General features: G+C 42.2%; 1 protein-coding gene across 2 annotated transcripts in view; it reads right to left on the bottom strand.

Moving 5' to 3' along the window:
* Positions 1 to 22275, bottom strand: part of LOC126242133 (28S ribosomal protein S31, mitochondrial) — a 48574-nt gene extending 26299 nt beyond the window's left edge. The window contains exons 1-2 of one of the 2 annotated variants that reach the window (XM_049948065.1): positions 22128 to 22275; positions 1397 to 1474 (exon numbers count right to left, since the gene is read on the bottom strand). In XM_049948065.1, coding sequence (XP_049804022.1) covers positions 1397 to 1422 — 26 coding nt within the window. In that variant the 5' untranslated portion in view covers positions 1423 to 1474; positions 22128 to 22275. Of the gene's footprint in view, positions 1 to 389; positions 491 to 1396; positions 1475 to 22127 lie in introns of those variants that run through there. The other variant, XM_049948064.1, reaches the window with a different exon arrangement.
* Positions 22276 to 25091: the final 2816 nt, after the last annotated feature.

Below are 25091 nucleotides of genomic sequence, written 5' to 3'. Positions count from 1 at the left end.
CCGATAGCTCAGTTGGTAGAGCACTTGCCCGCGAAAGGCAATGGTCCCGAGTTCGAGTCTCAGTCCGGCACACAGTTTTAATCTGCCAGGAAGTTTTAACAAGTTCCTTGTCTACATCCAGAGATGCCACCACATGGGCACAAGATGACGTCATAAACTGGGGAGTCATTGCTTATCAGGTGAATATTTTCAACATGGTGTTAGCTCCACTTATTTCTGATGCAGCTGTTTTTGCTGGTGATATTTTTTTGTTTACGAGAACATCTACAAATACTTGTGACTGCTGCTGTTTTAATCCTTGGCCATCTGGGCTGAATGTCAATGAAAACAAAACTCTCTCCTCCTCTCTCTGGTCATGACAGGAAGATGGTGGTTAAATACTAACTCACCTTTCAAACTGGCAATACCACAATCCCATCAGTGCACATAGGGAACATCTTCAGGTATCTTGGCCTGCAGTTCTCTGCAACAGGTAAGTGAACATTCAATTCTTGGTGATGCATAACATCACAAATGGTTATCACCAGCCATGCACCTCTGAGAATCCAATGGTGACTGTACACCATTCCTGGACTGTACCATCACATCATTCTGTTCAGTCCCATGTGATGCCCCCCTGACTACTTATTAGCTCCCACTTCTGGACATGGCTTGGATATAATCTCAAGCTGCTGGCTTGGGATTGTTCCTGAATGGTGCAGATAGCAGCCAAAACTTTCCTTAGGCATGCTCAATCATGGAGTCTTGTAGGAGAACACTGATCATGACAATAATCACTTTCCATACAGAGCAGCACTCTTACTGAAGCTGCTGATTTAGCTATCTCAATACTTGTCCAGTCAGTTCTGGACAGAAACTCATTGTGGAATATGTACTTTGCAATATCATATATACAAAAAACTAAAACTAAATATTTGAAAAACATTTTTGATACAGTTTATGAAAATTTTGTTATCTGGCTCCACACCTGAGCTGTCAGTGGGTCTAAATGTCATGTGGACGATTTGGCTTTGATTCCCGGAACAACTGAGGATTTTTACTTGGTATGAAGGTGGGAACTGTGTGTACTTAGTTTTATGAGAACAGTTAATGAGCTACTTGAAAAACAAGTAGAACCTCCAGTTTGAGAGTCAATGTTGAAGGTCATGACAAATAGATTAAACACAGTTTCTTCAGATTTTCTGCACTACCACAAATCCGTGTATACCATCAAATAATGGAAACAAGTACTTAGGTACCACATACTAAATACACTCTCATTGTCTAAGCTAATGAAAAGACACTGATAAATTTTAGTTTACTAAAACAGCCATAATGTGTCAAAATTCTTAGTGCTAATGCACTTCCCACATTCCTCTGTCAATGTGTTTTATGTAGTACATTAAATGCTACTTACCTTCCAGTACTATGAGCACACAACATATTTCCAATTAGAATATTATGCTGGTCAAAGTAGTCTGCTGTTGTATCAAATCTGTAACAGTTGTTCAATATCAGAATGTAACTTTCATTGATACCTAAGCACTTTATTATTTTTTCTTCAATTTGAAATGTTTAGTGTGCATACTCATTTACAGGAAACACAGTTTACTCGTGTTCTGTGTTCACAGAAGTGAAATATATCTATATATGAAACTACAAAACTATATTTATTTAAGAAGGACCAACAGCACATGGAAACAGCTAATGGAAACACCTACAAATACAATTAATATACTACTGAATCACTGTTAGCTTACTATAGAGAAGTGATGCTTTGTGGAGTGAGTGAACATGATATGTTTTGTTTTCAAAGCCATTCTGAACCATCCTCTGAGCAGAGCAGCACTATTTCTGTGGACTGGAGGAAGTAATGAAGTTCCCCATATACTCATCAACTTAATCCAAGCAGAGCTATCAGTGGATACCAGGTTACTGGAAGCCCATAAAGATGTGCATGTGGTATAGTTGCACATTTAAAGGTTTGGAGTCAGTTTTCTGGACAGCCTGGATGGAGTGCAGGACTACAGCAGCCTGTCTGAGGTGCATGATCCACCAACGAGTGTTCATGACGTGTGCAATGGTAAACTATGTTCTATATGTATCTGGTGCAAACTTTGTATTATCAAAAGAACATTGTACAATAGGGAACAAACTGAATGAGGCAGTGCAGTTGTTGAGATGCTGACCTCATATTCGGGAGGATGGAGTTTGCTCTTTCTGATCATCTTGATTCAAGTTTTTCTAAATCAAGTCCCATACTTGTAAAAACATAATTATAAACAGAATACGATGCTTCTATCATAGCACAAGAAAATGTGTATATTTCTGGGCAGAATTAGGGATGTAAAAGAAGGGACCTAGCCGGCAGCTTCAAAGAGATTTAAATCAAAACATCTTGACATATTTACACTTTTCTATTTGTTAGCATTAGTACCCATGTGATGTACTATGATGTACTGCGTTAAGTACAGTTAATTCATGTCATGTCGTATAACATTATGCATGCGATAATGTCATCCAACATGGCATTTGTCATGTTATGCAATTTGAAACAATGTGTCAGTAAAGTTTAGGATGCATGCATCCCCACTTTGGGTTACTTCCTATTATGGATGCACACACACTCTTGGATACTTCCTATTATAGATGCGTTCCATTCTCTGGCTCCAAATAAATTTGTGTGCGCTTGTTCTTACATCTAGGATTAACTCGTAAAATGTGTGAAATGTCAAGATGTTTTGATTTAAAAGTCTTTGAAGCTGCCAGATATGTTGAAAAGGTGGTTCCCTTCTTTCCCATCCCTAACTCTGTCCATAACATGTTCACCTTTTTTTGTGCTACAATAGAAGCATTTCTCATTCTGGTTCCCAACTTTCACACTACCATTATTTTCACAATAGTCTGCCATAGCTTGGCAACTGATGTAGATTTAGCTGACTTGGGAGATGACTGATCTGCTATGCGTTTTTTAAATTGTGTTTTAATCCATCTTGCTTGTATCGTGGCAACAGGATGACCATTAATTACATGTATTTGTCTATGTTCTTAAAAAATTTGAACCAATTTGCAGAATTTTGAAACACAGAAGTAAAGAAAACATACAAAAAGAGGTGTCTTTAATTAAGCTGGAGCAAGTCTTCGATTTTATCATAAGAATGCATTTTTTACTCATTTGATTCACTTTCCGTGCATTCAAGTCATGTAACAACGAATTTTATGTGTTACATTTAGCTGGACTTTAAACTACCATATCTTGACAACAGATAAAGATTATTGGATTAAAATAATTCGTTTTGACTTTATCCATTTATCTATCTTTGTGAAAAGTTTGAACAGCTTCATACAAGTTTAAGGTACACAAGTGGCAAAATTCAAAAACCTCCAAGAAAAAACATATTCTTTGCACATAAAATACAAACGAAGCAAGATATTTCAAACGGTTAAAACTAATCTTAGACCAAGGTCCAGTATATTGGTGGACCAAATTTGAACCAACTGTCTAACACCAGTCAAGAAGTCTGTTTTTGCATGTAAAATCTGAACAATGCACATACAAATGATGCCATTAGTTGAGCTTAATTTCAGCTCAATTAAAATCTTTTGCAAGAGGAATTGCTTGAATCGCACAATGTGCCTGAATGCCAGGTCCAGTTTGTCATTCAAACCTTGCTTAATATACTGTAACATAACATTTTATTTAGTGTTGCATGTTTCATTGATCATTTGGTGTGATAGATCGTAATGATGTGGAATCAATCATTTTACATTTACAATTGCAAATTAATTTTTACATAGGTGTCATTCTGAACAGTTGTAAGTTTTTTATATATATTTTTTGTTTGAATGGCTACACATATGGCTGTTGGTGTAGACTAGCACCCCCCCCCCCCCCTGTCCCCCCGCCAAACCACAATTCTGTGCATGACCTTTTCATTTGTAGTTGTTACAATGCCCCTACACTGTAATGGTTTTCTTCTATGTGTATGTATATTCTGAGTTTCTGTTTTCCATGAATCTTGCAGTGCTACACAGGTACTTGTTGATCCCTGGATGAATAAATAAATAAAACACGTCAATGATGGAATCTTGCAGTGCTTCAGGTACTTGCTGAAATGAATGCATGGAAAAGAATGTTGTTGTTATTTTCAGCCTGAGACTGGTCTGATGCAGCTTTCCTCACTACTCTACACTGTGCAAATTTCTTCACCTCTGCATCACTACTGCAATCTACAAATACCCACTTGAATCTGCTTACTGTAGTCAAACTTTGGTCTGCCTTTACAACTGTGACCCCCCCCCCCCCCCCACCAGTTCCCTTCACAACCAAACTGACACTGACTATGCCCTGATGCCGTAGGGTATCTCCCATCAACCAGTACAGTTTTTTGTCAAATTGTGCCACAGCAATTAGATTCAGTATCTCTTCATTAATTGTCTTAGCTGGTAATCTTGTTTGTAGACAGGTCCACAGCCTCAATATTTTTCAAAAGAAAACGTATTTCATTATGGGCAGTACAATTATCAATTTATTAGCTACTGGTCAATTTTGACAACAAAATCGATGTCAAGTAACCTACAAAACATATCAAACACAGAAAGACTAGAACAAATACAACATGTAATATGTATAACAAATTCAAAAATAAAAAAAATACAAAATTTTAGATTGTGAATTTGACACAGGGTACATTCTAGTACTTACATAGACTGTTTCTACGTAACATTCTGCAACATATGTGACATATACACTGACCAGCCAGGACATTATGACCACCTACCTAATAGCCGGTATGTTTGTCTTTGGCATGGATAACAGCAGTGATGCATTGTGGTATGGAAGCAATGAGGTCTCAGTAGGACACTGGAGTGAGTTGATACACAAAAATCACCTAGTTCCCGTAAATTCCGGGTAGCTGGGTGACATACTCCGATGCCACATTCAATAACATCCCAGATGTGTTCAATCAGGTTCAGATCTAGCGAGTTGGGGGACCAACACATCAACTGCAACCTGCCACTGTGATCCTTATATCATTCCAACAAACTCCTGGCCTCGTGACATGGCACATTATCTTGTTGAAAAATGCCACTGTCGTTGGAAAACGTGATTATCTTAAAGGGGTGTACAACCACTGCAACCAGTGTGCGATACTACTTGGCCTTGGTGGTGCATTGCACGAGCTCAACTGGACCCATGGATGCCCACATGAATGTTCCCTAGCGCATAACGGAGCTGCCGCCAGTTCGTCTCCATCCTGCAGTACAGGTATCAAGGAGTTGTTCCCCTGGAAGGTAGCGAATTAGTGCCTTCCCATCAGCATGGTGAAGGAGGTATAAGGATTCATCAGACCATGCGACACTCAGCCACTGTGCCAATGTCCAGTGCCGATGGTCATGTGCCCATTTCAGTCATAGTTGCCAATGTCATGGAGTTAACATTGACTGTGTTCAGACATACTCGTACTCTGCCCAACATTAAAGTCTGGTATCAGTTCCACCGCAGTTCGCTGTCTGTCCTGTTTCACCAGTCTTTCACCAGTCTGCCCAGCCTACAACATCCGACATCTGTAATGAGGGGTGGTCACCCAATCCCCTGCAATCAGGATGTGGTTTCACACTGGTTTCGCCACATGTTGAAGAAACTCGCTACAGCACTCCTCGAACACCCAAATTGTGCAGTTTGTGAAATACTTGTGCCAAGTCTCTGGGCCATCACAATCTGCCCTTGGTCAAACTCAGATAGATTGTATGTCTTTTCCATTCTACACACAGACAGCACACTTACTGATATTACATGCGTCATGAGTATGTCTGACTAGCAGTTGTTCCTCACCAGATGACGCTGCTATTGCGTGGATGGGTTTATATCAATAATATGTTGGTGGTCATAACATTGTGGGTGATCAGTGTAAATCAATCTATGAGTCCACATGTGGAACCATAAATCAGCATTAACATGACCCGTAACAAACTTGTACAGAAAGTTTATAATACATGTTGGGGAATCATGTACCTTAAGCAAATATTTAAAATAAAATAATCAATTTTGACAATACAATGTAACTGTATAGATAAAAAAATCTATTCACCACACAGCAGCAGGAGATCAAACATATAAAAAAAGGTTTTACATCCGCAAACTTTTAGAGACAGTGGCTGAACAATCAGTCTTTCCTTCCCATCCCGTCTGGTAAGTCTCCCTTGACCAAGGGTTCTGGGTGACTTTTCTGAACTCTACCCATTTTCCTAAAACTCTCCACTCCTTTTCCTTCACCGTTCTTCCTTACACTTCAACCCTTCTATGGGAAGAAGCAGCCATTGGCTCTGAAAGCTTGCATGTGTGAAACCTTTTTTTATACGTGAGTTTTCCTGCCACCGCTTGATGAGTAGATTTTTTTATCTGTCCAGTTACACTAATCAACTATTTGACATCCAACCACAGAAAAACAGCATTATTCCACACATGAATCTCAGCTTATTCTTTCGACACATCCATATGCAAACTGAAGTCTAATCAGCTGGTCTAACATATAAGAAATATACAACCAAGAATACTACACATGTATAGTTATGTAATGCATTATACATAATTCATAAGTGTAAGGAGTTGTGATAATTATATGCTACATTTCCAAAATGTACTACATGTAACATTGGTTACATCAGAGCAAAATAAACCTAAGATAGGAATGTGAACTATACAGCACATATTGTGAGAAGAATTGACTGAAAGTTATCACAGCAGCATATCAAAATTATAATACATGTAACATTGCTTACAAAGTCAGAATAATTCTAATAACAGGAATATCAAATGTATATTACATGCAGCGAGGAAAATAAAATGCATAAATAAAACGTCATTTGCATAATTAAAGAAGAACAATTATAAGAATTGCAATTCACCTAAAACTATTATTAAATGAACATCAGTGTCACAGAACATGAAATGAAACCAGTTCAGCTGGATAAGGGAAAATCAGAAATATGACAGGAATGAGTGTCATCATAGACACATTTCCGAATAACAACCTATATAACCTTGGTTACAACGTCATAGCCAAGTAACCCTAACAACAAACACAGACTATAAATCCACATAAAAAGCCTCATTTGTAAAATAAATGTTATACTGCACAGTTACATGAATTGCATATGTGGGGACAATGACCCACAAGGACTGGAATTGAGACCAAAGAACATGTGTTTAATGTCTTTATCTTAGTAGCTCTTTGACCAGCCTGTTGATGGTAGCCGACTTTCATGTACTTGTATTTTGGTGTCTTTCATTTTATGCAAATAAAGTGGATCAATTTTGTTCTAACAGTATGCGAGTGTTATTGCACCTGCTCACCTACATGGAGTACACCACTGACTTGTGACAAGCACAGTACCTTGTAAACTTCATATATGTGCAATGCTGCATTCCCATCAAACAATGTCCAGTAATCCTACACAAAGGTCACTGGGACCTTTTCCCCAGCCAAATATTGTTCAGTTGATTTATGAAGTCAACAGTGAGAACCACTAAATTTCGCCTCCCACTCACTTGCAATAAAATAATGTGATGCCTCCCTCAGACCTTACTGATTTCAAAATGGAAGGAGATCACAATATACCATTAAAAACAAGTGTTTCTGGACCTAAATCAGATTTTTGTGTGAAAGTGCAGCATCCTAACCACATAATATTCCCTTACCATCGTGCTTCTCTACCAGTATCAGAGAAGACAAACCCATTTTTCCCCCATGCGGAACCCAGCAGGCCAGGCCACCTACGAAGAATTGTGATTTATCTCCACACTCGATCAATGGGTTTCCATATGACGACATTACTACATCATATTATTTGGTGCCTTATGGACCAGTTTCAGTGATATTCATATCCCACGGCATGCATTACCTAAACTGCCATTATTTCAACCTGATCACCTGCAGACTTGGTTTCCTAGAGCAGTAACTGTGCTGTTTACCAAATACATTATCAGCAACAAGGTGAAAAATGCTGCTTTTCTGTGTGATACTGGATGCTGTCACCAGTTACGTCATACTGTCACCCTCAACCACCTGCAATTTTGAAACAGTACAGGTGGCTCTACTGCAGCAGTTGCACAAATCACTGGAGCAGCAAATTGTGCATGTGATATATGCATAAAAATTAAGTAGCACTACACCTTCCGAGTTCTGGCATCATCTAAGGGAGTTGTGGACACTAATCTTATGCCTGACGGTGCATTATGAGCAACATAGGTAAGCAAGTCAGCCTCTCAAATCCAAGTTTGTTTGATTACTAATGAGGGCAACACGCACAATAAATTCAAGACTGCACACTGAATTTTTGCACCGCAAGATGGAGACCATTATGACCCACAAACCACCAGTGATATACAACACTTGCAACCACACTACACTGCGACACATTGACTGGAAACCAATACAAACCAAACACATCTGAGAAACATGTTTCTTATGATGGAGGTCAGAGTCACTCAGCTCCCATGATGTCTCACAAAATCAGCTGCGTACGTCAGGCCAGCCTGCTATTGATATAACTCAGAGTTCCAGCAACAGCTAACACAGAGTGCTCATTTGTGTTGGTTTCATTCATGTTTCAGAGCATCAACCCACAAATGCACCACATCTTACTTGCACCCGAACACCAATCGCGACCTCCAGTAGGAATCACAGATTGCACAAATAAGCAAGTACACTGAAACCTTATATTTATTTAATAGATAAAAAATAGATAAAATAGATAAAAAATCTATTCACCAAGTGGCGGCAGAACACACACATAAATGATGATTGTAATTGGCAAACTTTCATGCCAGTGGCAACTTCTCCCGGCAGAAGGGTTGAAGAGGAAGGAAGAGGGGTGAAGGAAAAGGACTGGAGAGGTCTAGGAAAAGGGGTAGATTTCAGGAAAGTCACCCAGAACCTCGGGTCAGGGGAGACTTACTGTATGAGATGAGAAGAGAAGACTGATTGTTGGGGACTGCATCAGACGAGATTTGAAAACCTGAGAGCTTAAAGATGGAAGACAGGGTAATACAGAGATTACTAGCTTAAACATCATGTATGAGTTAATAAGAGTGAAAAGCTAAGTGCATTGTATGTAACCGAGGCAGGAGGGGGCAGTGAAAAATAGGTGGGAAAGACAATGAAAGATGTAGAAAACTAAACCGGAATGAAGCAAAGAGTACTTACAGTGAAGCAATGCTGAGATGGAAGAAATTAATGTAAATTGAGGCCAGGTTGGTGGTGAGAACCAAGGACATGTTGTAGTGCTAGTTCCCACCTGCAGAGCTCTGAGAAACTGGTGTCTGGAGGAAGAATCCAGATGGTGCGTGTGGTGCAACAGGCGCCAAAGTCACAAATGTCATGTTGTAGAGTGTGCTCTGCAACAGGATACTGTGAGTTCCCAGTATACACCCTCTGCCTATGCCCATTCATCCTAATTGATAATTTGGTAGTAGTCATGTTAATGTAGAAGGCCGAACAGTGTTTACGTATCAGCTGGTATATGACTTGTAGCTCTCCCTTTGATAGAATATGTTTTGTCAGTTACAGGGCTGTTATAGATGGTGGTAGGAGGGTGCATAGGGCAAGTCTTGCAGCAGGGGCAGTCACAGGGGTAAGAACCATAGGGTAGGGAGATGGGTGCAGAAGGAGCATAGTGTCTAACATGAATATTGCAGAGAGGGGAGCATGGCAGAAAGCTATTCTAGGTGTGGTGAGCAAAATTTCAGACAGAATGGATCTCATTTCAGGGTATGATTTTAGGAAGTCATGCCCCTGTTGAAGTAGCTGATTAACACATTTGAGGCCAGGGTAATACTGAGTCCCAATGGTGTCCTCCGAAGCTGTTTTTTTGGAGGGATCAGCAGAACTAGGACTGGATGTGATAGCCCGGGAAATCTGCTTTTTAACCAGGCTGGTGGAGTAGTTACATGCAGTGAAGGCTGAGGTGAGAATGGTGGTGTACTGCTCTAAAAAGTCTGCATCAGAACAAATACATTTACCTCAGATGCCAAGGCTGTATGGGAGGGAACGGTTGACATGGAAAGGATGGCAACTGTCAAAATGTAAGTACTGTTGTTTATTGGTAGGTTAGGATGAATGGGAATAGGCAGAGAATGTAACTGGCAACTTGCAGTATCCTGCTGCAAAGCATGTTCTATAACATGACATTCGTGACCTCTGCACCTATTTCACCACATGCGCCATCTGGATTCTTCCCCCAGACACCAGTTTCTCAGGACTCGCAGGTGAGAACTAGCACTACAACATGTCCTTAGTTCTCACCATCCACCTGGCCTTAATTTATGTTAACTTCTTCTGTCTCAGCATTTCTTCACTGTAACTACTCTTTGCTTAGTTTTCTATATCTTTCATTGTTTTTCCCACCTATTTTTCACCACCCCCTCCCACCTCTGTTATGTACAATGTACTTAGCCTTTCACTCTTACTAACTCACGCGTGATGTTTAAGCAGTACTCTCTGTCTGTGTACTACCCAGTCTTCTACCTTTTAAGCTCTCAGGTATTCAAATCTCATCCAATGCAGTCCCCACCAATCAGTCTTTCCTTCTCATCCTGTATGGTAAGTCTCCCCTGACCCACGGTTCTGGGTGACTTTCCCGAAATCTACCCCTTTTCCTGGACGTATCCAGGACTTTTCCTTCACCCCTCTTTCTTCCCCTTCAACCTTCAGCCTGAAGAAGGAATTACAACCGTCTTTTATGTGTGTGTTCTGCCGCTGCTTGGTGTGTAGATTTTTTATCTATCCAATTAAATAATTTTGTCAATACTTGATTGTTCTTGTTGTTATAAACCTTATATGTGCAGGCCTGACCAATTTGACTCATTGGTCCAATCATAGTGGCTGTTTGTATGTTCTTGATGGAAACACAGTCGAGTATCTTCTCGTTGACTCCGACCCTCAAATATGCATATCCTGAAAACAGCTGCCAGGCCTCAAATTTCAGAATCTCTTCCACAGCTCTGGGTGGTGAATGATACCTCTATTAAGATGTATGGTACCACAACTTGGGTTTACACGTCGGTGGGGTAGGAATCAGAAAATGGGCAGCACAAGGGAAATGGTTGCTCGAGTACGAGCTGCAGAGAATGGAAGACTTGACATGATGGGCAAACTGGGCAGTGCAGAACAAGAGGTAAAAATGTGAGTCAGTGTGTGTGGAGTCTGAAAGAGACATTGGTGCTCCAGTGTTAAGGGAGATGAGTTTGAGTTGATTGAGAAGGTCAGCCAAGAGAGCACCTCTCGGACCGGTTCTGGAGGATCCCCAAAGGGGATCGTGCGCACTAACGTCAGTGGAGGAAGTCTGCCCTAGTGACACCAAATGACAGAGCAATGGGGATGGTACAAAGAGAAAAGGTGAAGTGAGGAAGGAAAATGCGGACTGCAACAGCTTGCAGCCAGGTGTTCAGTGAAATGGTTTGGACTACAAACATCATCCCGGATAAGCAGCATGACGCCCCCATGAAATGGAAAGCTGACTGGAAAGAAATGCTAGAGGTCAAAGCAGTCCCGAGGGCACAATTTTGTTTCCCTTTAGCCTGAAAACCAATGGATGCTGCAACTCCAAGAGCAGCTGTAATTCCTCCTCGTTGGATCTAATGTCATGAACATTCCAATGGAGGAGAGTCATGATGGAGAAAGAGGAGGAGGAAAAAACTGAAGGGTTGTGACTTTGGCAGCTGCCAAGTGCCAGCCTTTGAAGACTCATTGCTACAGGGTGCAGAGGCTGGAGGATCTTTCTCCTTGGGATCTACGGGAGCATTGGCATTCTCGCTGGGTCAGCCTGCAGATTCCAGGACAGAAAAATGGTTGGCAGTGCATACAGGCAAAACTGAGGTCAGTCGGGTGAGGGTATCATGAGGTGACACCACTGAAGAGGATCTCTGAGTCACTGAAGGACAGACCATCTGCCTTTTCTTTGATTTATTGGAGCCTTTGCGGTTGGTAGATGAAGAATCAGATATTTGATGGCTGGAGGGATGTAAAAAATTTTTGCAGGAATATTCTTTCCGGCCTGCTGATTTTGTAGAAAGTGATTTCGCTGCCAGAGGTGAAAATTTGGGGCTTGTTGCACAGCTAGAGGAGAACGAGACGAGGATGCTACCATGACACTGGGTAATTTTATAAATGCAGCGCTGAATTTGAGGTTGCAAGTCTGCATGGCCATGTCCCTCACGGAGCGAGGTGTAGCAACAACAGTACTGTAAGTGTCAGATCGTAAAATGCAGGACTTTTGACTAGTCAACAACTTGTGAGCAATAGGGTAAGGCACTTTTCCCTTCACCTGGATTTCCTGAAGTGCCTGCTTCTCAAGATACACAGGACATTCTTGGGATGAGGCTGCATGGTCACCAGTGCAATTGATACAGCGGGGAGAAGGAGGCAGACAATCACCCACATGAGCATCCCTACTCCAAGTAACATATATGGCCGTGTTTCGCCAGGACAATTGAGTGTTGTTGTAATGTTGACAATGGTAGCAGTGCATTAGGTTCGGAATGTACAGTCGGACCCTGATGACTTCATAGTCTGCTTTGATCTTTGATGGAACCACTATTCTATCAAACATGAGAAAAAGGGTGCATGTAGGCACTGAGGATGCAGCAACCCTTTTCATGACTCAATGGACTGCAGTGACACCCTGATCAAAGAGGTAAGTTTGGATTTCTCCCTTGGTCAGACAATTGTACTGCCTAGTGTAAATAAGGTATTCTATCTGGACATCACAACTGGGGAAATGTTGTTTGTCGAAGGTCGCCAGGGAGGAGTAAAGCCTCCAGTTGAGCATAGAGCGCTGCCAGTTGGGTTTACATGTGTAGGTGGGGTAGGAGTCAGCAAACGGACAGCACACAGGAAATGGTCGATCGAGTACGAGTCAGAGAAAACGGACCACTCTAGATGATGGGCAAGCTGGGCAGTGCAGAATGAGTGGTCCAAAAGTGAATAAGAGCGAATGGAATACGAAAGTAACACGACTGATCCAGTGTTAAGGCAGATGAGGTTGAATTGATTGAGAAGGTCAGCCAAGAGGGCACCTCTCGGACAGGTTCTGGAAGAGCTCCAAGGGGATGGTACACATTGAAGTCACTGAGCAGTGAAAAGGGATGAGGGAGTTGCCCAATAAGATGAAGGACGTCTGCACTAGTGACACTGAGTGACAAAGGAATGTAGATGGTACAAAGAGATAAAGTGATTGTCCTGTCAAAACCTGGCCATGAGGGTGACTGCCCGCCCCCTTCTCCCCGCTGTTTCAATTGCAATGGTGACCATGCAGCCTCATCCCAAGAATGAGCGGGCAGTCCTGGAGATCCGGGTGAAGGAAAAAGTGCCTTACGCTGTTGCTCGCATGTTGTTGGCTAGTCAAAAGCCTTGCATTTCACTTAAAATACAGTTCTTGCTGCACCTCGCTCCCCGAATTGCACAGCCATGCAGACTTGCGACCTCAAATTCAGCACTGCAGTTGTAAAATCACCCAGTGTCATGGTAGCATCATGGTCTCCTTCTCCAGCTGTGCAACAAGTCCCCAGATTTGCACCTCTGACAGCAAAAACACCTTCTACACAACTACCAGGCTGGAAAGGACACAAGGAATTTGAAACAGTTAACGCAGAACAGGGAATCAGCGATCATAAAGCAGTTACTGCGCCGATGATTTCAGCTGTAAATAGAAATATTAAAAAAGGTAGGAAGATTTTTCTGTTTAGCAAAAGTGACAAAAAGCAGATTACAGAGTACTTGACGGCTCAACACAAAAGTTTTGTCTCAAGTACAGATAGTGTTGAGGATCAGTGGACAAAGTTCAAAACCATCGTACAATATGCATTAGATGAGTATGTGCCAAGCAAGATCGTAAGAGATGGAAAAGAGCCACTGTGGTACAACACCCGAGTTAGAAAACTGCTGCGGAAGCAGAGGGAACTTCACAGCAAACATAAACATAGCCAAAGCCTTGCAGACAAACAAAAATTACGCGAAGCAAAATGTAGTGTGAGGAGGGCTATGCGAGAGGCGTTCAATGAATTCGAAAGTAAAGTTCTATGTACTGACTTGGCAGAAAATCCTAAGAAATTTTGGTCTTATGTCAAAGCGGTAGGTGGATCAAAACAAAATGTCCAGACACTCTGTGACCAAAACGGTACTGAAACAGAGGATGACAGACTAAAGGCCGAAATACTAAATCTCTTTTTCCAAAGCTGTTTCACAGAGGAAGACTGCACTGTAGTTCCTTCTCTAGATTGTCGCACAGATGACAAAATGGTAGATATCGAAATAGACGACAGAGGGATAGAGAAACTATTAAAATCGCTCAAAAGAGGAAAGGCTGCTGGACCTGATGGGATACCAGTTCGATTTTAGACAGAGTACGCGAAGGAACTTGCCCCCCCATCTTGCAGCGGTGTACCGTAGGTCTCTAGAAGAGCGTAGCGTTCCAAAGGATTGGAAAAGGGCACAGGTCATCCCCGTTTTCAAGAACGGACGTCGAACAGATGTGCAGAACTATAGACCTATATCTCTAACGTCGATCAGTTGTAGAATTTTGGAACACATATTATGTTCGAGTATAATGACTTTTCTGGAGACTAGAAATCTACTCTGTAGGAATCAGCATGGGTTTCGAAAAAGACAGTCGTGTGAAACCCAGCTCGCGCTATTCGTCCACGAGACTCAGAGGGCCATAGACACGGGTTCACAGGTAGATGCCGTGTTTCTTGACTTCCGCAAGGTGTTCGATACAGTTCCCCAGAGTCATTTAATGAACAAAGTAAGAGCATATGGACTATCAGACCAATTGTGTGATTGGATTGAAGAGTTCCTAGATAACAGAATGCAGCATGTCATTCGCAATGGAGAGAAGTCTTCCGAAGTAAGAGTGATTTCAGGTGTGCCGAAGGGGAGTGTCGTAGGACCGTTGCTATTCACAATATACATAAATGACCTTGTGGATGACATCGGAAGTTCACTGAGGCTTTTTGCGGATGATGCTGTGGTATATCAAGAAGTTGTAACAATGGAAAATTGTACTGAAATGCAGGAGGATCTGCAGCGAATTGGCGCATGGTGCAGGGAATGGCAATTGAATCTCAATGTAGACAAGTGTAATGTGCTGCGAATACATAGAAAAATAGATCCCTTATCATTTAGCTACAAAATAGCAGGTCAGCAACTGGAAGCGGTTAATTCCATAAATTATCTGGGAGTACGCATTAGGAGTGATTTAAAATGGAATGATCATATAAAGTTGATCGTTGGTAAAGCAGATGCCAGACTGAGAGTCATTGGAAGAATCCTAAGGAAATGCAATCCGAAAACAAAGGAAGTAGGTTATAGTATGTTTGTTCGCCCACTGCTCGAATACTGCTCAGCAGTGTGGGATCCGTACCAGATAGGGTTGATAGAAGAGAGAGAGACGGTCCAATGGAGAGCAGCGCGATTCGTTACAGGATCATTTAGTAATTTAGAAAGCATTACGGAGATGATAGATAAACTGCAGTGGAAGACTCTGCAGGATAGACGCTCAGTAGCTCAGTACGGGCTTTTGTTGAAGTTTCGAGAACATACCTTTACCGAAGAGTCAAGCAGTATATTGCTCCCTCCTATGTATATCTCGTGAAGAGACCATGAGGATAAAATCAGAGAGATTAGAGCCCACACAGAAGCATACCGACAATCCTTCTTTCCACGAACAATACGAGACTGGAATAGAAGGGAGAACCGATAGAGGTACTCAAAGTACCCTCCGCCACACACCGTCAGGTGGCTTGCGGAGTATGGATGTAGATGTAGGAATACTCCTGTGAAGACTTTTTACATCCCTCCAGCCAACAAACATTTGAGTCTTCATCTACCAACTGTAAAGGCTCCAAGAAATCAAACAAAAGCAAATGGTCTTCTCCTTCACTGACTCGGAGATTCTCTTCAATTGTGTCACTGCACGACACCTTCACCTGGCCGACCTGCATTTCACCAGTGCGCACAGCCAACCATTTTTCTGCCCTGGAATCTGCAGGCTGACCCAGTGAGAATGCTGACCCCTCTGTAGATTTCATGGAGCAGGATCCTCCAGACTCTGTGCCCTATAGCCCTAGTGACCTAGCAACATCCACTCGTTTTCTGCCTCCAGGAAATAAAATTGTGCCCTTGTGACTGCTTTGACCTATTGCATATCTTCCCAGTCCACTTTGATCTTCCCCATCTCATGGGGAAGTCATGCTGCTCATCCGGGATGACGTTTGTAGTCAACCTATGTGAAGAATTCAGTCTTCAATAGGCAATGACGCAAACAGGATTGCTGTGGAGGAGCTAAGCCCCTGGTTGTTGTTGGGCTTAAGAATTACAATTAGTCTCCAAAAGCAAAGTGCCATTGTGTAAAGAAGGGCAGTATTTCACAGGGCCGGCAATTTCATCAATACCTTTCTGAATATAAAGAGGATTACCAGTAGCAAAGGACTGACCTCCTCCAATACATGATGCCATGTGGAACAAAGTTGCAGCTGAGAGAGTCTTGGAATCTTTAGCCTCATTCCACTTACATTTAGCAGAAGTAGACTGAGATGGTGATTGGCTCAGTGCTGGAAATTCCCCCACGATTGCCAGCGTCTCCGATGGTGTACCCCTCTCAGAGGTGGGCTGAACTGTCTTTTAAGTGACTGTTTACATTTCAGCTCACACCTCCTGCACTCCTGTCAGAAGGACCAACTGGCAATGTGGGAAGGTAACAGTTCAGGCAATCACCTCTACCTTCGCCTGGCCTGTACCACGGGGTATGTGCGAACCATACCTGTCAATATGGGAAAGTATCAAGAGCAGTGAACAAGTGTGTTCAATAATGATTACCCAGTCACCTGTTATGCAGCGGACACGTGGGCTGGCCTTCAGGAGTGCCCAGGGAGGAAGAAGAAACAAAGAGGAACCTCAAATACCGAAACAGAAGAAGGATACAAGATGGAGAGTGAAGAAAGAAATAAAGAAAAAACAGTGAAAGGACTGTTCTGATATCAGGCTACTGAAAATTCATGACACATTCCCAAAAATATCTCACACGTGTTCCCCAAAGGAGGGGAAAAGAATATCAGGAGGGCAGACATGCAGTAAGTGAAAGGATACTGCAAAGGCTGGGGCGCCATGGTAGCCAAGCATGAGCTCACCAAAGGGTGTTGAGCCCCCTGGGGCATCTAATTTAATGTCAAATGGACAGTGAACACCACGTGCAAGGTGCAGGATCACTTCAGACATGATGGTGCTATTATGTCGTTTCTTCAGTATCAAGAGCGGGTCGACAGAAGCGTCCGATCCCACGCGTCGGCTTTGACCCGTGACGTAAGGGTGTTGTCGTGTGTGACGTCATGACGGCGCGGAGTTTGGTTTGAGTGTGGCTGTCTCCAGTTCTGTTTTATCTTATTTTATTTACTTTTCTGAACTGTTCGTTCTATCTCGTGAGATTTTTTTTTTAATTTAGAAACACTTATTACTTATTTTAATTATCTGTTTCCTCCAATTTCTGTTTTAGTTTATTATATTTATCTTTCTGATCTGTTCGTTCTATCCCGTGAGATTTTTTTTTTTTTAAAGACAAAAAACACTAATCAGCTACTGAAGCATCTTCATCTTCTATGGGTTGAAGGGGTTACGACCCCTGGGGAGGTATTCATGCATGGCTGTCTTCACTTACACGTTGTAGCTACGCAAGGCGTCTAAATTTGTTTATATTTAGTTTGCCCCCCACCCAAAACACCCCATTTCCCGCGCTTGTCCCGTTAGTGTCATTAGGCTTCTTGTGGAAAGTGTGTGTGTTTGTTTTTGTTTCCGCCATATTTGTGACGTCATGGGTCAAAGCAGACGGGCGGGATCGGACGCTTCCGTATTTCCTCAAGAGCAATGAACAAGTATGTTCAATAATGATTTATTACCTATAGTAAAAACAATTAACCATTGAGTATTCATTCTCACTAAGAGGCATAGTGTCAATAAAAATGTTAACAAAGTCCACAACATAAAACTTTACACAGATGGTCCTCCCTTTGATTATACACTATCCAGTCACAATAATGTGACCACTGTCTATGTCCAACGTCAATGTACAATAACCACGCACAGATGGGAAATGGCAACACTGGCAGTGGAGGGTATATAAAAAGCATGTTGAGGGAGGAAAACAGTGCAATCATCGTCATAATGCAGTAACGGAGTGATTTATCTGACATCCAAAAGGGCACAATCATTAGTTTTCAGGCAAAGGGTGGAAGCATTTCCTCCGTTTGTAAACTGTTTGTGTGCCTAAATATTAAAGTACACTCTGGATGGCAAAATCCTGTTAACCAAACCATGCGTTGAGGTAGCTCTGGTGGAACATGGGTCACAGGTGACAGGGGAGAACAATGGCTGATGAGCTGTATATGGGAGAAATGACGTGCAACTGTTGAGCAGCTGAACATCGAGATGAAACAAGGGGCCACCAACAGTGTCTCTTCAGTGACTGCTCAGTGAACATTGCTGCATATGGGCCTATGCAGCAAGTGCCTGCTTCCTGCACCAATACTGAATGTTGTTCATTGGTGACGAAGCCTTGAATTTGCAAGCCAGTACTGCAACTGGACATCCACTGCATGGCGACAGGTAGCCTTTTCAGATGAACCACGTTTTATGCTCCATCAGACAGATGGCTATTGGCACCAATGACATGAAGTGTCTGACAGCAAACACTCGGCAAAAATTGCTGGAAGGGTCCAGGAGGGAGGGCATTCCCTAGGTAATCTCATCATTCTGGAAGGCACAATGGAGCAACACAAGTATGCATCTATCTTTGGGAACCATTTACATCCCTAAACGCAGTTTGATTTTCCCTTTCGGCATAAAATATGGCATCTACCAGCAAGACAATGCAATGTGTAACACAGCATGCAGTGTACATGCATGGTTCAAACAGCACTAGATGAGTTTATCGTATTCTCGCCACCGAGCTCCCTGGATTTAACCCAATCAAGGATCCACAGGACAACCTCAATTGGGCTGTTCAAGCCATGGACCTTCAACCGAGAAACCTACTGCAGCTGGCCATGGCACTGGAATCAGCAGAGCTCCACATACCAGTTGGTAACATTCAGAACCTCACAGACTCTCTTCCTGCACATCCTGCAGCACTCCGCACTGCAAAAGGTAGTTATTCAGGCTTTTGAAAGGAGGTTACATTAATGTGACTGGACAGCATACATGTCGTAATCATGTTGTCACTGAAATGTGCAGTATCAACAATTAGAGAGGTTGCATATGTAGAATGTACGATGGTTCCTTCTCAAAGGTACGATCAACTGGACATTGAGGGATGCTTAAGAGAATTCTCATACCATACAAATATGTTCTTGATATCATGCAGATGATGGAAGAGTATAAAGGTGGGGGTATTTGTGGCCAGTGTTAACTTCAATACCTCCTCTTTAGCTGTAGCGCTGTGCCATACTTTAAAATAAAATTGTGGCACTGTTCTCCTGAACAAATTCATTGATTCAGGAGAGTAATAGGATTGTAGTAATTTTTTTATATCATTACACCCACATTGTATGGATCTACTGCTAGATGAACAGATACAGACAGCCTGCTGGACTGGGATCACAAGCAGAATGGACATTAATAGCTAATAACAGTCCTGTCTCTTCATGGAGCACAATTGCTTTAATACCTCAACTTATTGATTGTTTGGCAAGAACAAATGCTTGTGAAACTTCACAATTTGCTCACAGTCCTCATCTTATCTATTTCTGATTTGTTATTCTACTCTGGTTGTGCATCACATCATTGTGCTTGTTATGGGTGAGCTTATAGATTTCCCAGTTTTATCAGCATAGATGACACTGCACTGTTTTTATACCAAAGCCCATACAAACCCACAGCGATAAAGGATCTAGACTACAGCATTCTATGCGGACCAGAGTAAATCCCAGTCCTGCAGCTTCTGTGAAGCATTGGTTTATGCCTCAGGCCAACTTGATTATTTGATCCCCTGACAACGTTTACATGCAGTACACAAGCAACATGACTTTCTTCTCGTAGTATATTTTTGTATTTACACCAAATAGCAAATGTCATTTAAATATTGAATTTACTCTTTATATTCAGAGTGCAGAAGCACGTCCTTCTGAAGCTAAATAACAAATGTCTCACCCACATATCTCAGCCAACAACAAAAATGGAACAGTGCCAAATTTAATGCCATTTGCTTCAGGGTATCCACAAATGTACCACCTGCTATTGGAGAGAGGCGTGCAGGATTCATAATCTGGTACAAAGCAGTTGGGATATCATTGGTACATTCTACACCCTGGATGTGTATGAGGCTCGATATCAAGGCAGTTCTGTCTGTACTGATTAAACTGAAACGTACAAGCACAACATATTACCAATAGCCAAATATCTCCCAGCCTATGAGTACACCATTAGTGTCAGGAGACCTGTGTTCTATTCAAGCAACTGTGAATGAAGCTATTGGAAATAAGGGAAGCTATTGAGATTGTGAAGCTCCTGAAGTGTACGAAAGCTAGATAACAGTGTATATGTATAAGATTTAATGCTAAGTGAAAGATTCCATGCAACAACATCTCTTGACACAGCCTATGATCTATGTTTATTGTTTGTTTTCCAGCTATATTATTTATTCTGTTGTTTGTTCGCCCTTTCACGTGAATGTCATTTTGTGTTAGTCTACAGGTTATTCCTAAAGTAACAAAAAGAGCTTTGCTAACCCGCAACAGTTGGTGACCCCAGCGTGATGTTCGACAGTCACTGGCGCTCAATTGGACACGTTTGCGCTCCGTACCATACCACGTTGCAAAAAGTACAATTGAATCAACGGGATTGATCACTCAATCGCTTCACGCATCTTCCGCACTCCAGGGCAGCCGTTCTGCGCATCTATAGCCTACTGATCCCGCAGTACTACTGCAATGGTAGATCAAGTTATTGCACCACTAGCAGACGCACCTGCTGGTGCAATGATAAACCATGTCACAGTAAAACCACCGCCATTCTGGCAGAAAAATCCTATGCTATGGTTTGTGCAGTTGAAAAGCCAATTTATCCTAGCACAAGTCACCGCAGACCATACAAAATATAGTTATGTTGTGGCAGCACTTAGCGAAGATATGGCACTGGAGGTGCAGGATATTCTATCGTCACCCCCGAGTATGGACTGATATGCGGCGATTAAGAGCGCCCCAATCACTAGATTTTCGTAGTCCGAGGCGAAAAGGCTGGAAAAAATACTTCGTACCGAAGAGTTGGGCAATCGCACGCCATCGCAGCTGCTGTGCCGATTATGTGCACTGGCAAGCAATGCAGTAAGAAATGACATTCTGCGAAGCATTTGGCTATCATGCCTACTTCCTGATGTGAACAGTGTGTACCGGCGATCTAGATGCACTAGCGCAAACTGCCAATAGAATATCTGAAATGTTCCCATCTGTGTGCGTTGCAACAGTTAGCTCACAACTGCAGACAGACAGCAACTTTACTATGCTACAAACTCAAATCACTGAACGTTCCACAAAAAATAGCTGCACTTCGAACTCAGAACAACAGTCGCCAATCTCGTTGCTACCGCTCGCCCGGAAACCACAGTCACTCACCTTCGGCTACAAAAGTATGTTGGTACCAATACTGATTTGGGTCTAAGGCATTAAAGTACAGCCCACTTTGTGAGCAGGGAAATGCAATAGGAGTTGACACGACATCAAACTCAGTGTTTGTTAATGGCACTTGCACTATTACTTTGATTAACATTGGAGTTTACACTCAGGATAGGTATTGTTTTTGTCGTAGTAAGGCAGTAGTGGAAAAAATGGGGATTTCTTTAATATCTCCTTATTCTATAACACAAGTCGTGCTTATTCGGCGGGTATGCAAAATTGGGCACTCCGTGAAAATAAAAATCGAAGACTAAGAATAATTTTCCGGGTTCGTGATTTTTCTCCTTTCCTGAGAACTAGAAACAAAAGATTAACTAACACAGATGCTCTAGGTATTACAGTCTCCCTCCAGGCACGGAGAATGCCTGGTCGGATTTACAAAAATGAGATCAGTTCGAAAACTTTGTAATGACAACAGACTGGCACTTACTTTAGTCGGTCACATTTGCGCCATATTCGAGTAATAAACTGCAGCACAATTAAAATTGATGGTCACCTTCCTACTTAGCCTTACAAGGGTTAAAACGTATATTGTTTAATGTATTGTAAACAAAAACCAGCTGAGGAACTAACTCTCTACAAAGATGATAACCTGGAAGATAAGTCTGTTACCAAAGAGTTACTAGTAGAGTGTTCCCTCTCTTACGACTAATTACAATTTTAGGATTATCCCCTACCAATGTAGTTTATTTATGTAATCTTTAACGATATGTTTAAATTTCAGAACTTAAGTCTTGTTTTTAAAACAATTTGGTTGCTTTGATACAATTGGCATTCTGATGCACAAGAGAACTGACTTCACAAAGTTTTGAACCGAGTTTCCACATGCACTGAAACGTGTCAATAGTTATTCTTGCTACCAACGCCACAGGCTTAAGTTAACATCGTTTACCTCAGCACAATTGCAGTACTTCGTTTGAGCACGTCTCCGAACAGTTTCCCACAGTTCCGTAAATCCTGGACTCTGCTGGAGAGCTCGGTCGCCCCGCGATCTAGCAACATCTGTTGGTACAATATTCACGACATATCTCAGCATTGTAATATATTATCGTGCTCACAATTGGTTTTGACCCTGTACAGTAATCTACATGTTTTCTTCTTCCAAGTGTCTGACCTCTTAGCCTGTTCTGTACTATCCCTAGTCAAGAAGCTGTCTTGTCACCTTTTCACTGGCCGACCCAGCAGTCCTACATCTTTAGGAATGGTAGTGTAGTGTGGATTATGGGACCCTCTTTGAGCTCAATTCTTGCAGACGTTCTCTGTAGTTGTTTTGGTAGTTCTCTACATAATGTGTGATGGATTCCATTGTGGCCAACTAAATGGACAATCGATATGAAGCAACTGCAAGTATAAGAGTCACAAGTTAGCTGTGATATAAAAACGAGATCTGTCTTTGTATTGGACAATATGACTTATGTTCTTATATTATTTGGTAACTACTACGGTGCTGTGTTTCTATTGTTTTCTTTGCATTAGTAGTCTGTGTGTAGTGATTAAATGCAAAAAAGTTTTGACTACTATCATAGTCGTGAATGTAACAAATGGAAGAAGAGTTTCCCTAAAGCAGTGAGCTCCTCTTGAATAATAAAGAGCATTGTATTCAATCGAGCACCTAACACAATGGATCTCAACACAACAATGCCTGCGAAGATGGAGTCTCAGCCCGCATCTCGTGATCGTGCGGTAGCGTTCTCGCTTCCCACGACCGGGTTCCCGGGTTCGATTCCCGGCGGGGTCAGGGATTTTCTCTGCCTCGTGATGGCTGGTGTTGTGTGATGTCCTTAGGTTAGTTAGGTTTAAGTAGTTCTAAGTTCTAGGGGACTGATGACCATAGATGTTAAGTCCCATAGTGCTCAGAGCCATTTGAACCATGGAGTCTCAGGACCCACAGTCAGCTATGCTGCAGACAACTGGCCTGAGTATCAGCACAGGTTCAAACAACGGCAACAAAATTACAACACAAAAATTCCCTGTTTCTGACCTACTAGTGTGCAATTTAGGTTAACACAAGTGGAGGCCATTTTTCTATTACGTGAACTCATATCTGATATGAGCAGCTTACATATATTATGTCACAGTTGGAGTTAAATGTGATCAAACAATTGGATGATGTTTTACATCCAAAATCTTATGCTGTGTTTAAAGAAGCTGTACTCCAGCGTTTTGTGCTACTGCCAGAATCGAGATTACAAAAGATTGTCGAGAGTGAAACGTGTGCCAATGATTCCACTTTCCAAGTGCTTCACATGTTACGCACCATGGTGAGTAACGAACTGCCACCAGAACAGTCTTCAAAAATTTTCCGGCTTCAAAGACCACCACAAAACAAAACACATGTGCTTTTCTTTGTGTTTTTACAGATCTCTCTCTTGACAAATTGATCCACAAATGGATGTGCTCGCAACTAAATGCATGGATAATATAACCTGTGTCGCTGTGAATGAGGTTATGGCAGGAGTGCCCAGTCTACGCTTTGAGACTACAGCTACAGTAGAGAGTCCTGGCGCGCACTTTGCGGCAACACAGACACAAGGCCCACAGGCAGAGCCATCTATAGAAGACATGATGAACGAACTAGCTCGACTAAACGCTAGGCTGAAGAAGTATGCCGATAACAATGGGGTTCGAGGAAAGAACAACCAGCGTCGCAGAAAGTGGTGTTCGTACCTCATTCGTTTTGCTGACACAGTAAGGCTAGGCGCAAATTGCGACGCGTATAGGGCGTGTGGCGCGACACAGCGCAGCACGCGTTTTTGTAACATCACAGGTTCAAATGCGTCCGCGCAAATTGCGACGCGACTGGGACGCGACACGCGCCTGCGCTAGGTCGCGCGGCGTTGTGGTTGAGGCACAGTTTCTCGCGCCGCGCGTCGCCCGTGCCTTGCTAGCACCGTGGGAAATTTGAGGCGGGGAGCGGAAAAGTAGCCCGGCCATATGCTTACATCGGAACGGTGCAAATGAGCAGTGGTAATATTGCCCATACGATAAATTTTACCTTACTGAGTACTAAATTTCATTGCCTTTGGGTAGTGTTTCGTTTTTCGTCATTTAAACGCTCCATCTTTCTTCGTTAGTACATTATACTTTTCTGTTATTTATATCTGTATAGGTTTGGTTTGTTTTTCTTCTGTCAAGAAAAATGCATGCTTCAGTAACTGATGAGCCATTGGCCGCTGGAATTGTATCATATGCCTCCGCAATGTTTTCAGATCGCAAGAAGGGACAGAGGGTAGTGAATAAGGAAGCAAGGAATATTATAAAATCATGTGATTAAGAATCAAGGTAGGAAAGTAAAACAAGGTTATCTCCTCGCTGCCTAGTATGCTGGCGTATCTGCACGATCTGTTACAAAAATTTAGAAAGGGGCAATCTTCACAGTTGTGATCCCATTGTG

This window comes from Schistocerca nitens, chromosome 1, assembly GCF_023898315.1.
Source record: "Schistocerca nitens isolate TAMUIC-IGC-003100 chromosome 1, iqSchNite1.1, whole genome shotgun sequence".
NCBI classification, from domain to species: Eukaryota; Metazoa; Arthropoda; class Insecta; order Orthoptera; family Acrididae; genus Schistocerca; species Schistocerca nitens.
This window is presented reverse-complemented; position numbering and strand designations above follow the sequence as displayed.